The 13,196-nt window shown below is 54.6% G+C and overlaps 1 protein-coding gene across 1 annotated transcript in view; it reads left to right on the forward strand.

Moving 5' to 3' along the window:
• The window catches only part of ARID3A (AT-rich interaction domain 3A), a gene marked incomplete at its 5' end in the record, with an annotated part of 34,854 nt that overhangs the window by 19,016 nt on the left and 2,642 nt on the right, over positions 1-13,196 (forward strand). Inside the window, 5 exons of the mRNA XM_006764852.2 lie at positions 3,647-3,719; positions 7,965-8,148; positions 8,455-8,702; positions 11,136-11,432; positions 12,458-12,556. Of these exons, the coding sequence (XP_006764915.1) occupies positions 3,647-3,719; positions 7,965-8,148; positions 8,455-8,702; positions 11,136-11,432; positions 12,458-12,556 (901 nt within the window). The remainder of the gene's footprint in view (positions 1-3,646; positions 3,720-7,964; positions 8,149-8,454; positions 8,703-11,135; positions 11,433-12,457; positions 12,557-13,196) is intronic.

Here is a 13,196-nt window from a genome sequence, read left to right on the forward strand (position 1 = left end):
TTCCACGTGAGAGCAGAGTGCTCGGGAGAGGCAGGGCTGTGGTGGGATATCTGAGGGCGGGGGCTTCTTTCAGGGAGGGGTGGGCCCTTGGTGGTGGTGTCCTTTGAGCTGTGGGACCTCTGGATGAAGGGGAAGCCAGCTGGGGCAGAGCTGGGAAAGGCATTCCAGGTGGAAATGCCAGGGCACAGGCCGGGAGGTGGAACCTGCTGATGGGTTTGAGTAGCAGAAGTGGCCAGGTGAGAGGTGAGACGGCACAGGGCCGGCTGGGTCTGTGGGACCTCGTGGGCTGCAGGGATGGGTATCCTTAGAATCAGACAAAAGCCAGAGTGAGACTCATCCTCGGTGCCTGGCACTTGGTCCCCGGGAAATCAGGTCTCAGGGAGGAGAGCAGGGCCCTTGTCTCAGGCCTCAGCCCCAAGGAGGAGTTCCCGGAGGTTTGTCCCAGTCTGCAGCCGGGGTTTGTGGCCCTGGGTATGGCAGGTGGCCGATCTCGGCGCCTCTTGTCCACCTTGAGGGGGGCAGGGTTCCAGCCAGGGAACCAGGCTGGGGTGCGGTGAAGGATGTGTTGTGGCCCAGCTGTGTGACTCGAGAGCCTTGTGGGGACAGGCAGCCTGGCCCACTGGCCCACAAGGGAGGTCTGAACACCGCCATTAGGAGTCTCGACACCGTCCCCAGCTCCCCATTCCTGTGGCCTGGCGGACAGCCCCATCCAGCTGGCTAGGGCGGGACACACGCCACAGGGGTGCGGAACTTGGGGCCAGAGCCCCATAAAGCTAGGGCAGCCTTTATTGCCCGGCTTTGTTGTCAGCTGCCCATGACACGGCTATTAAAGCTGCCTTATTCACCACACATCCCCTTTTATGGCCTCATGCTATGCCCTGGCCCCACGGGGTCTGCCCACCATTTGGCCTGGGGTTAACAGCCCCGCACCCCCACTGAGCCAGCCCCCTCTGCCAAGGGGTTATGGAGCAGCTGGTCTCCACCCTGAGCCTCAGTTTCCCACCTGGACGATGAGGGCCGTTACGGTTCCAGGTGCTGAGGGTGACCCTGTTGTGTTTATTGCACAGTGGCCTCTCAAGAGGGGCAGGCTGAGGCAGGAGGAGCATGGAGGTCTTGTGAGGGCTGGGCCTGGGGAAGGGGTTTAGGCCGTGTGGACCCTCCCCCACCTGGGTCAGGATCTCAAAGGAGAACACGCTGCCCGCAATGAGTTTCCACGCCATGACAAATGACCACACACGGAGCAGCTTGAAACAATAATTTATCCTCTCAGATCTCGGAGCCAGAAGTCTGAAATCAAGGTGTCACGGGGCCGCGCTTCCTGGAGGTTCTGAGGAGGGTCCTTCCTGCTTCTTCCAGCTTCTGGGGGCTCCCATGTTCCTGGACTTGCGGCCACATTGGCCTCGTCTCTCTAGTCTCTGCCTCTGTCCCCACGTGGCTTCTCCTCTGTGTCTGTGTCCCACCTCTTCTTTTTTTAAAAAAAAAATATATCTTATTGATTTTTTATAGAGAGGAGGCGAGAGGGATAGAGAGTTAGAAACATCAATGAGAGAGAAACATCGATCAGCTGCCTCCTGCACACCTCCTACTGGGGATGTGCCCGCAACCAAGGTTCATGCCCTTGACCGGAATCGAACCTGTGACCCTTCAGTCTGCAGGCCGGCGTTGTATCCACTGAGCCAAACCGGTCAGGGCTCCCACCTCTTCTTATAAGAACACTGTCATTGAATTAGGGCCACCGCCTCCAGTGTGACATCTGCAGAGGTCCTGTTTCACAATAAGGTCCCCTCCCGAGGTTCTGGGGGCACCTGCCAATGCACGAGTCTACCCGACCCCACTCTCTGCCTCGCTGGGCCCACCTTGCAGCTAGGAAAGCGGGGCTCACTTAGCTAGCATTTCCTACACAGCTGCTGTGTGCTCAGCTGCCTCCTAGATACTGGCAACAACATAAACAACATCCCTGATCTCCCACAGGGCAGACAGGGAACCAGGCGTGTGTGAATTCACACTCCCAGCCAGGGAGGAGGAGAGTGGGGAGGGGACACGGGGGGTGTCATGTGGGCAGGGAGTGGACAGACAAGGCCTGGCGTGAGCACGCCGATGGAAGGTCCACCTGCTGGGCCCACGCCCTTCAGGCGGGGAAATACGGGCCTCCCTGGACACCATAAATCAGCACAGGAATGTGGCCGGGCCAGGCCCGGCAGGAGGAGACAAAGGTCTCGACCACCCAGGTCTGGGCTCCTGTCTCCCCCAGTCCTTGCCTTGGAGACCCCCCCATTTTGTCTCCATTACACAGATGGGGAAACTGAGGCCCAGAGAGGGGCAAAATGGCTGAGGAATGGTTGGCCCTGACAATCCCACCTCCCTAGGCCCCCGGATATCCCTGTCAGAGGAAAGGGTGTTGGGGCATTATTGGGCCCTGATGATGGATGATTCCAGCCGAGCTAGGGCTGACTGGTGGTTTCCAGGTCCCCCATGGTCCCGGTCCCTCCATGACCAGGCAGTCACAGTGCTGTATTTCCTAGAGCTTAATTTTCACTGCTTCTTCTCAGCCAGTTGCCTCCCCCTCCTCACTCTTTAATGATCTCTACTGGCTTTCTCCTCCAGCACCTGGGAGGTCATGGTCAATGGGGTAGAGGACCCCCTGCCTCCCAAACCCCAAAAGGAGGCCCTTTCCCCTCCTGTGATGACTGGCAAACCCAGGCAGCCAGTGCCCAGGACCGAGTCTAGACCCCGAGGCCTCCACAGTCCAGGGCTGCAGTCTCCCCGATGCCTCTGTGCCTCGGTGTCATGTGACTCACTGGACAGGGTCAGGATTCCTCGTGGTGGCAACGACCTGGGTGGATGCTGTTTGAAATGAACTGTCCCCCCCAAAGTGATGTGTCTAAGCCCTGGACAGTCGCTTAGTTAGCGGGAGCATCATCCCGGTACATCCAGGTTGCAGGCTCCATCTCTGGTCAGGCCACAAATGAGAATCAACCAATAAATGCATAAACCAGTGCAACAATAAATTGATGGGTCCCCCCCACCCCACACTCTCTGTCTCTCTCTCTCTCTCTCTAAAATGATTTTTTTTAAGTGATGTGTTTAAGGCCCAATTCCCAGTCCCTGTGAACGGGACCTTATTTGGAAGTAGGGTCTTTGCAAATGTCACTAGTTAAACATTGTGATGAGATGAGGTGGCCCTAAACCCAGTGACAGGTGTCCTGTAAGAAGAGGGGATTTGGACACAGAGGAGAGCCATGTGGCAGCAAAGGCAGAGACTGGGGTGGTGCAGCGACAAGTCCAGGGGCGCCTGGAGCTCCCAGAAGCTAGAAGAGGCAGGAGGGGCCCCCCTGGAGCCTCAGGAGGGAGTGTGGCCCTGCCACACCTCGATCGCAGACTTCTGGCCCCAGAACTGTAGGAGGATAAACTCTGTTGTTTTCAACCACGTGGGAGACTCGTCGGGTGGCTCTGTCCTCACCTGAAAGTGGAGGGCAGGCTCATTGCTTGGTGGGGCCTCGGGAGATGCCTGAACTCCGGGTGGTGCTGGGGCTGGGACCCCCAGATCCCGTCCCTGTCAGCAGCCCCTCAGTGGACTCCTTGTGGAGACATGGTGCCTGTGCCAAGCCCTGGCCTCAGGTAACTGCTCCCCTCCTTGCCCTCACAGCTCTACGAACTGGACGGGGACCCCAAGAGGAAGGAGTTCCTGGACGACTTGTTCAGCTTCATGCAGAAGCGAGGTGAGGCCTGCCTGCTGGGACGTGGTGGGAAATGGGCACGAGGAACGGGGACCCTGCCAGCCGCAGCCTGGGCTGGTGTGTCCGTGGCACTGAGTTTCCTGTGGCTGGAGGCGTCCAGGAGGTGTCTGAGGGGGAGACGTGTGGTCTGAGGGGGAGGCACAGCTGTGGGAGTCTAAGGGGTACATCCTTGCGGGGGGAGAGGGGGTGGCGGCTCAGCCTTTTCCCTGGCTGCTGAGATGGAGGATACGACGGGGTCCTGGCTCCCAGGATCCCCCACACAGGGTGGGGCTGGCCTCTGTTTGGAGAGTGGGTTGGATTCACAGGTGGGCAAGTGGGAAGTGGGTGCTAGGGCAGCAGGACGGAAGCTCCCCACGCAGGCTTCAAGCTCTCGTGGCTTAGAGTGCCCTCTGGTGCCACAGCCCCTCCCCTGCTCCTACGGGGCCTTAGTTCCCCTGTCTGTAAGATGGGCCACAGTCAGTCCCTGCTGATTGCAGTGCCCCAAACATACTGAATACCAAGCTGCATTTATTGAGTGCCAACAGTATACCTTGCCACTGCAGCCCATCCCTCATTTCCCCTGGTCTGGGGTGAGATGGACACCAACCAAGGCACCACCAGGAAATGACGGAGCCTTGAGAACAGTGACAGGAGCGGGGACTGGTGTGAGTGAGTGAGTGAGTGAGTTGGTGGGGAAACTGAGGCCCAGACAATGGAGGAGAGCAGAGGCATTGGGGTGACCCAGGTTCATAGAGGACAAGGGGCAGCTAGGGGGCCCCCAGAGGTCCCCCGCCCACGGGCCTCACCCTCAGCTTGGAGCTGCCACAGGGAGGAGACCCCAGGCCTGTTGTAGGAATAGGAACGCCCACAGCGGGGGGCAGGGCTCATTCCTCTGACCCCTTACAGCCCCGTGGGGGTTCTTATGATCCTGCTGCTCAGAGAAGGAAACTGAGGCCCAGGGAGGGCACACAGCCTTGGAGCCACAGAGGCAGGAAGGGGTGGGGCCAGCGGGCTGCAGGGTCCACTCAGGCCATTGCAGGGGCCTGGCCCGGCTGCTTTGTCCTGGGCCTCTGCCCACCCCTCCCTCTCCAGTAGCTTCTATAAACACAGGCCTAGTCAGGCCCAGAGGGAAGGAGATGAAAGGGGAGGGGGCTCAGCCTCTGAGTTAACCCCTCCTGTGCTGGGGTGGAAGAATGTAGACCCAGCCCCGGGGTAGGGGCCCCTCTCATGTTATCGTGTTATCGTCCGGTCCAGCCCCCATCAGGGCTGCTGTCCCCTGTGTGGTCAGAGAGATGCCCCTGCTCTCTTTATCGGCCTGTCCACACTTGCCTGGGCCCTCCCTCCTACCCCCCTGCCATGGGGTTCAGAGTTTCCAGGCCTGGAGTCCACCCATTTTACCCAAGACCAGCCACCCGGTGTCTTAGAGGTACCTAGAAGGTACTGTGAGCTGCCCCTGGCTGTGGGTGAGGCTAGGGGGCCCCAGATACATCAGTCCAGCCCCTGGCCAACCAGGGCTGTGAGGGTCTGTGTCCGGTCCTGCCTTCTTCACCAAGACCGGTGCTCCGGGAGGGTAGGCGGCAGTGAACTCCTATGCGTTTCTCAAAACCCAGCTCCAAGGCCCTCTCTTCTCTGCCGTCTTGGACCCTCCTCCCTTGTAATTGAGGGCCTTTGGGGGAGAGAATCTGTCAGACCCCCTCCGCCCAGGACACCGGGTCCTGCATCTCACCAGCTGCCCTCCAGACAGAGGGTCACAAAGTAAGAGCCTCACCCCACCCTCCTGCTGTTTCCCTGACGACCTCTCCACCCTTCTTATCTCCCCCACAGCCCTCACTGCCCACCCTCAATGCCTCTCTGTGCTCTCCCAGCCCCTCCTTCTATAAACATCCGCCCAGGCCCCACTGGCCTGCTTGCGGCAGAGCCCGGAGGATCCAATTCCTCCATTCACCCCCACCCCCACCGGGCAGAGCCTGAATCTGTGTCCAGGCAGGATGGCGCTGTGACCACATCTCCGGCCGAGTGTGCTGACACTGGTGTTGCTTTTTCTCTCTCCCCCTTGGGCTGAAAATGAAATTGGGGCGATGGGGGAAGGTCTGAGGTCCATTTTCCTGTGGTTCTCAGTTCATTGGGGATTTTGCAACGTGGGAAGGGCCAGAAAGCAGTGAAAAGGTGGCAGGAGGTGGTTCTAGAATGTCCAGAGGTGGACGGCGGCGTCCAGGCCCGTGGGACAGGCAAGCTGGCCCCTCCCTCGAACCTTCCTCCATCAGGTCACACTCTGCAGCCCCCCTTTGTCCATCTCGAAGGGGGGGTGGGCGGTAAGCATGACCCTTAGGCTGAGATGTAGCTTGTCAGCCTTCACTGGTTGTGGAATGCTCGCTCTGTGCCAGGCTGGGCACGGAGGATCCAAGTGAGCAGGGCAGGGCGAGGGGTGCACAGAAAGGATGCCCAGGATCCCCCTGCCAGGGAGAGAGGTTTGAAGGGGGCCTTCTCTGCCCTTGGCCAGGAAAGCGCCAGACAGGCCACACTGAAATCTGAAGGCTCTGAGGCTGGGAACTTCTGGGTAAGAGGATATAGAAGGTCAGGTGGGCAGAAGAGGGGAGCAGGCCTCTCTGCAGGGGGCAGTCCTCCCCTCACTGAGCCAGCCCACTGCCCTTTCTCCCTGGGCAAGCCACCACCTTCCCCTCCCTGGGCTGCCCCACCTGCCTGTCGCCCTGGGCTAGCTCACTGCCCCACTCTCTAAGTCAGTGGTTCCCAACCTTTTTGTGGCCACGCCCCACCTAAGCATCCTAAAATCCTGACGATGTCCCCCCTCCCCCAACATATAATTCTTATTGTACAAAAAGTGAACTCCTATTCACGTGGAGGAAGCCAGAAGGCCATTAACTTGGTCTAAACAAGCTTCCAAAGAACATGGCACCCATGAAAGAGAAAAAGAGAAGAACGAAAGGACAGTTGAAGTACCGAGGAAGAAATTACTAAGAAATTGTTTTAAAAAATAATAATGTCAAGTAATATGAAAATATAGCAAATAAAGTTTCAGAACATATCACAGAGAACTGAAATGCATAAATAGGTCACAATATATATTTATATGCTGTACATGAGGCCCCTAGCACCATAAGACATGTAAAAAATTTGCCGTTAATCACTCATTCTCGAATGCCCCCCCCTGAAATTCCAAGTGCCCCCCTGTGGGGCGTGTGCGCCCCGTTGGAACCACTGCTGTAAGTGGATTAACCAAGCGCTCTCTCCCTGACTACGGCCCTCCCCACACACACCGCAAACCAGCCCGGAGGAGCGGGCCTCTGGGAGCTCAGGCACGGTTGTTTTGGCAGCTGCTGTGGGTGGTGACGGGAGTAGGAACAACAAAGGCCGCGTTTCTCGTGCTCCTCCCCAGACTGGTCCCCCGCATCTGCCCCTCTACACTCGTCTTCTCCCCTCAGTTTAGTTGAGCTGAGCAATGAGCCAGATCACTGATAAGGAGATGGAGGCAGGCCCTGGTCCAGGGGTCCTCAAACTACGGCCAGCGGGCCACATGCAAATGCAAATATTGTATTTGTTCCCGTTTTGTTTTTTTACTTCAAAATAAGATATGTGCAGTGTGCATAGGAGTTTGTTCATAGTTTTTTTTTTAAACTATAGTCCGGCCCTCCAACGGTCTGAGGGACAGTGAACTGGCCCCCTGTTTAAAAAGTTTGAGGACCCTGCCCTGGTCAGTGTGGATCGCTTGGTTGGGCATCATCCCATGTACTGAAAGGTTGCTGGTTCGATTCCCAGTCAGGGCACATGCCCCAGGTTACAGGCTCGATTCCTGGTAGAGGGTGAGCAGGAGGCAGCTAATCGATGTCTTGCTCTCACATCGAAGCTTCTCTCTGTCTCCCTCGCCCTTAATCAATAAAAAGAAATCTTTAAAAAGAAACTGAGGCAGAGCTGTTACCTTAGTACGGCCTGGAGCAGGGGATGGGTCTCACCTGGGGCGATCTGTCCCAGGAAACACTGAGCAATGCCAGGGATATCTATGGCTGTCATTACTGGGGGTGCTCCTGGCATCGAGTGGGTGGGCACCATGGATGTGGCTCAACTTCCCACGGTGTCCAGATGCCCCCACAGAGCGTGACCCACCCTGATGTCCACACGGCTGGGGAGACCCTGCTCTGAACTGTGTGTGAGCCATAGACTCAGCATCTGCTGCCTGTGGGGCCCTGGCCCTGGCAGCAGCACCCCCTCGCCCACACTGGCCCTCCCCTACAGGGACGCCCGTGAACCGGATCCCCATCATGGCAAAGCAGGTGCTTGACCTGTTCATGCTGTATGTGCTGGTGACGGAAAAGGGCGGCCTGGTGGAGGTCATCAATAAGAAGCTGTGGCGGGAGATCACCAAGGGCCTCAACCTGCCCACGTCCATCACCAGCGCTGCCTTCACCCTGCGGACCCAGTGAGTGCTGCGCGCGCAGGGGGCCTGGGACAGGAAGGACCGCAGAGGCACAGGGCCACGTGAGGAGTCGGAATCCTGCGAACCTTGGGGTGGGGCTTTAAGGAAGTTCCTGGCTCTGAGGTTCTGGAATTCAGTATTAGAGGATTAGTGGGAGGCGGTCAGCCTGGCTCAGCATTGTCGAGCGATTCCCTGGCAGCGATGCACGATGGAGGCGGGGAAGTGGTGCCACAGCGGGAATGCCACGGGCAGCAGGGAGTCACGGGAGGCGTCCCAGGTGCCACCTTGTCCCTTCTCCCCTTCCCATAGGTACATGAAGTACCTTTACCCCTACGAGTGTGAGAAACGCGGCCTCAGCAACCCCAATGAGCTCCAGGCGGCCATTGACAGCAACCGGCGGGAGGGCCGGCGCCAGAGCTTTGGGGGCTCCCTCTTCGCCTACTCACCAGGTGGTGCCCACAGCATGCTCTCCTCACCCAAACTGCCCGTGTCCTCCCTGGGCCTGGCCACCAGCACCAATGGCAGCTCCATCGCCCCAGCCCCCAAGATCAAGAAAGGTAAGGAGGGGGCTGCACGAGCCTGGGGTCTGCTCCCAGCTCCGGTTGTGTGGCTTGTGGGCTGGTACTTTTCCCCTCTCTGGGTAAACAGGTTGACCAACTCCCAAAGTTGTCCTGGGAGAGGGTGGCAAACCTGTGCTCATGGCAAACATTACTAAACAATTAACATTTTTCAAACCCATGTCCACAGCAAGCAGACATTACTAATCCTGAGCCCTTGGCAGCACCACTAATCAATAGTTTTTTCTTCAGTTCTATGCCAAGGCAGACATTACAAATCAAGCACACGTGTCCCACCCCGACATTACTAATGAATCTCCGTTTTCCCAGTCCACCCAAGGCAGTTGTTAATTGAGCGTGCGTTTCTAATCATTTCTTGTAGCACTGGCCCCGTCTTCTGCCTGTGGCTGACACTATTCATCACCGTAGTTTTCTTCAGCACCTTGCCCATGACAGACGTTATTAGTTCATCACTGTATTCTTTTCCCTTCGAACTTTAGAATCTTCCTCATCACTCTGCCCCGGCAGACATCATTGAGAGTGCAGTATGGGTCTATCAAATTGACCCTTTAACCGTCTCTGAAGCTATTGGTAGGTGCCCCTAGGTAGCTCAGTGTCCCTTTCTGAGCTCGATTTCGTTATGAGTAAAGTGGAGACAATTGCCGCCTATTATAGAATTGTTGGGAGCCTTCAGTGTATAAAATGCCCAGCATGCAACAGGCCCAGGTTTGCAGATGCCTGACAAACAGCCTCCCATTCCTAGTTCGCACCCATGGCAGACATCACCAGTCAATCACAGTCTTCTCTCCCGTGAGCCTGGAATCCTTCCTAATCTAGAGCACAGATAGCACATGTGGCAGTATGGACTCGTGCTGGCCGGTTTGCATGTTTGGGTTCTTACTTTTCCTCTACCGCACAGGCTGTGACTCCCTACTTCCTGGGAGTGGCCCAAGGATCTGAGGCAATCCCCACAAGGCCCTGAAAAGTTAGGTCTTGCTCATATTAGTCACTCAGTATTCTGTGGGCCTTGGTTTACTCTCCTGGCTTTGGGGAGCTTCAACTATATCTCCTGTTAAAGGTTATTAAGCATCCATGTGGACCAGGTCTCATGCTGGAGCTGGGGAAGATGGTAGCAGATAAGATAAAAGGGGAGTCATGCCCTGACCAGTTTGGCTCAGTGGATAGAGCGTCGAGCCATGGACTGAAAGATCCCGGGTTCGATTCCCGACGAGGGCATGTACCTTGGTTGCAGGCTCGATCCCCAGTAGGGGGCGTGCAGGAGGCAGTTGATCAATATTTCTCATCGGTTTTTCTAACTCTTTATCCCTTTCCCTTCCTCTCTGTAAAAAGATCAATAAAAATATTTTTTTAAAAATAAAAAGGCTTAAAAAAATAAAATAAACATAAAAGGGGAATCATGAGAGAGCCTGGAAACAATAGACAGCAGAGAGAGTAGGGGGAAGAAGAGACAGCAGGTCCTAGTGGACCCTAGTGGTCCTAGTGGATGGGAAAGACGAGGACATTTGTTTTAACCACAGAAGCGGGGAATGGTTAGGAGCTGGTTTGGAGTTGGGCTGCCTGAGTTCGAATCCCAGCTCAGCCTTTCTCCAGCCCTGTGGCCTTGGGGAAAGTTATGAATCCTCTTTGAGCCCTAGTTTCCTCATCTGGAGATAAGAGTAGACTGGGGGTTGTTGAAATGGCCCTTTGAGATGGTTCCTGTTTGAGATGGAAGTGCTTTAGACATGTTCTGAGCCTTGTTGTTATGACTGGTATTATATAATATGTTATATGGTATTATAGTATCTACGTAGTACTAATGCTAAATACTATTGTAATACTAGTATATAACTAGTGGTGTTATCACCCGTATGATCACCTGCTTTAGAAAGTGTTTTATAGCACTTGTGTCTATTCAGAAACCTGGTTACTGCCCAGGCCACCGGCTGTCTCAGTGGTTAGAGCCTGGTCCCGTACGCCAAAAAGTGGCAGTTTGATTCCAAGGTGGTGGTGGATTAAGTTGAAAGGTGGGGGGTGGAGGGATTGGTGGGGGAGCGATTAACCAAATAATGTATATGAGTATATGTATAACCCATGAACACAGACAATAGTGTGGTGACAGCCTGGAAAGGGCAGGGGCAGAGTGGAAGGGATCAATGAGGGAAAAAAGGGTGGCAGTTCAATCCCATTCAGGGTACATACCTGGGTTGCGGGTTCGATCTTCACATCGATGTTTCTCTCTCCCTTCCTCTCTCTAAGCATGTCCTTGGGTGAGGATTAAATAAATAAACTTTAAAAATTACTTCCCTCAGAGAGGGAGTGAGCATTCCATCAGTGGAGGTATTCAAGAGAATGCTCATTCTTGTGTGGGTGGAAGGCCGAGCCAAGCCACCTCACTTCCCTTTTGGCCACCAACTCCTCTTCTCTCCTGTCTAGAGGAGGATTCGGCCATCCCCATCACAGTCCCCGGTCGCCTGCCAGTCTCCCTGGCAGGCCACCCCGTGGTGGCAGCCCAGGCAGTAGCAGTGCAAGCAGCAGCAGCCCAGGCAGCCGTGGCAGCCCAGGCAGCCGCCCTGGAGCAGCTTCGGGAGAAGCTGGAGTCTGGGGAGCCTCCGGAGAAGAAGATGGCCCTGGTGGCGGATGAGCAACAACGGCTCATGCAGCGAGCGCTACAGCAGAACTTCCTGGCTATGACAGCCCAGCTGCCCATGAGCATTCGTATCAACAGCCAAGGTATCAACCCACCACCCAGACCCTCCATGCTCTCTGCATGTGTAACAAAATAAGGGTCTTGGAGCCAACCTATGTAAAAAGTGCCTACAAATCAATAAGAAAAAAAAGGCAAACAATCGATAGGGAAAAATGGGCAGTTGTGACTAGTAAATTCCCTGGCCGGTGTGGCTCAGTTGGTTAGAGTGTCGTCCTATGCAACAAAAGGTTGCAGGTTCGATTTCTGGTCCAACCAATCGATGTTTCTCTCTCACATCGATGTTTCTCTCATCGATGTTTCTCTCTCCCCCTCTCCCTTCGCCTTCTCTAAAATCAACAAACACATGGCCCCTTGTAAGGATGGAAAAGAAAAGCTGTTCGGCTCCCTCCAGATGGGGATCTGCACGTTAACAAGGAGGCACCGCTTTTCACCCATCAGAGTTTGATAATATCAACCGTTGCTCAGGATGTGAGGAAATGGGTCCTGCTGGTGGGAGTGTAAATAGGTGACAATTTGGCAGTCTCTGAAAAAGAGAAAATGTGATGGGCCATCTGCTTGGTATCTACAGCAGAACCAGTCAATACCAAGCAGGTGCTCAAGGAAACGCGGGTGTCTCCGCTCTCGGGAAGCAGGGAATTCCTATGAAGTCTTTCCAAGTGGTATAGTGTGAATTTTCAGAAAGCAGGGGATACCTGTCTAGACAAGTTTGTTCATGGCAGTCATTTGCATGATGTTGTAACAGGCCTTGAAGCGATGTGTGTGTCCATCAGTGAGGAATGAGTGAGTCACGTCTGGTAGACTTTGTGGCTGTTAAAAAGAATGACATGACTTGGGTGTGCAACATCGCTTAAGAATTACAATCATGATAAAAGCCAGTGTCAGACAAATACATTCTTAATCCCATATTTATTATGTCCTGTTGTGCTGGTGGCGGGTACAGTCCGCAGCTTTGTGAAGCTTAAAGCCCAATGGGGATGGATAGATGTGAAAAGGATCATTGCACCGATGAGTTTGTGATTCCAAATGGTGGCTTTTCTTCTTCCCACAGCCTCTGAGAGCCGCCAGGACTCGGCTGCAAACTTGACCAGCACCAATGGCAGCAATAGTATTAACATGTCAGTGGAGATTAACGGAATTATGTATACAGGTAATACCTTGACAACTTCACTCCCAGGTTAATTTAGGAGTTCTGGGCAACCTCCGGGTTTGGCCTGCATGAGCCCAGCCGTTAGAGTGAGCAAAGTTCTTCCTTCCCTTGGAGACCTGAGTATATAATCAATGTAGGATCCTTAGCACAGTGCTCAGCCCATAGTGAGCACTTAGCATGGGGCTTAGCACATAATAATGCTCAAAAATACAGTTACCCTTCAACAACAAGGGTTTGGGCTGCATGGGTCCACTTATACATGCATTTTTTTTTTCAATAAATACTGGAAATGTATTTTCTTTTTTTAATATATTTTTATTGGTTTCAAAGAGGAAGGGAGAGGGAGAGAGATAGAAACATCCATGAGAGAGGACCATCGATTGGCTGCCTTCTGGGGATCAAGCCCGCAACTCCAGGCATGTGAATCGAACAGGGAATCGAACCGGCAACCTGTTGCTTCCTGGGTCAGCACTCAACCACTGAAACACACTGGCAAGGCCCTGATGATTTCCATATATATATATATTTTTTTAATTGATTTCAGAGAGGAGGGGTGAAGGAGAGAGGGAAACATCAATGATGAGAAAGAATCATTGATCGGCTGCCTCCTGCATGCCCCCTACTGGGGATTGAGCCCGCA

The sequence above is a fragment of the Myotis davidii genome, unplaced genomic scaffold, assembly GCF_000327345.1.
Source record: "Myotis davidii unplaced genomic scaffold, ASM32734v1 scaffold198, whole genome shotgun sequence".
NCBI lineage: Eukaryota > Metazoa > Chordata > Mammalia > Chiroptera > Vespertilionidae > Myotis > Myotis davidii.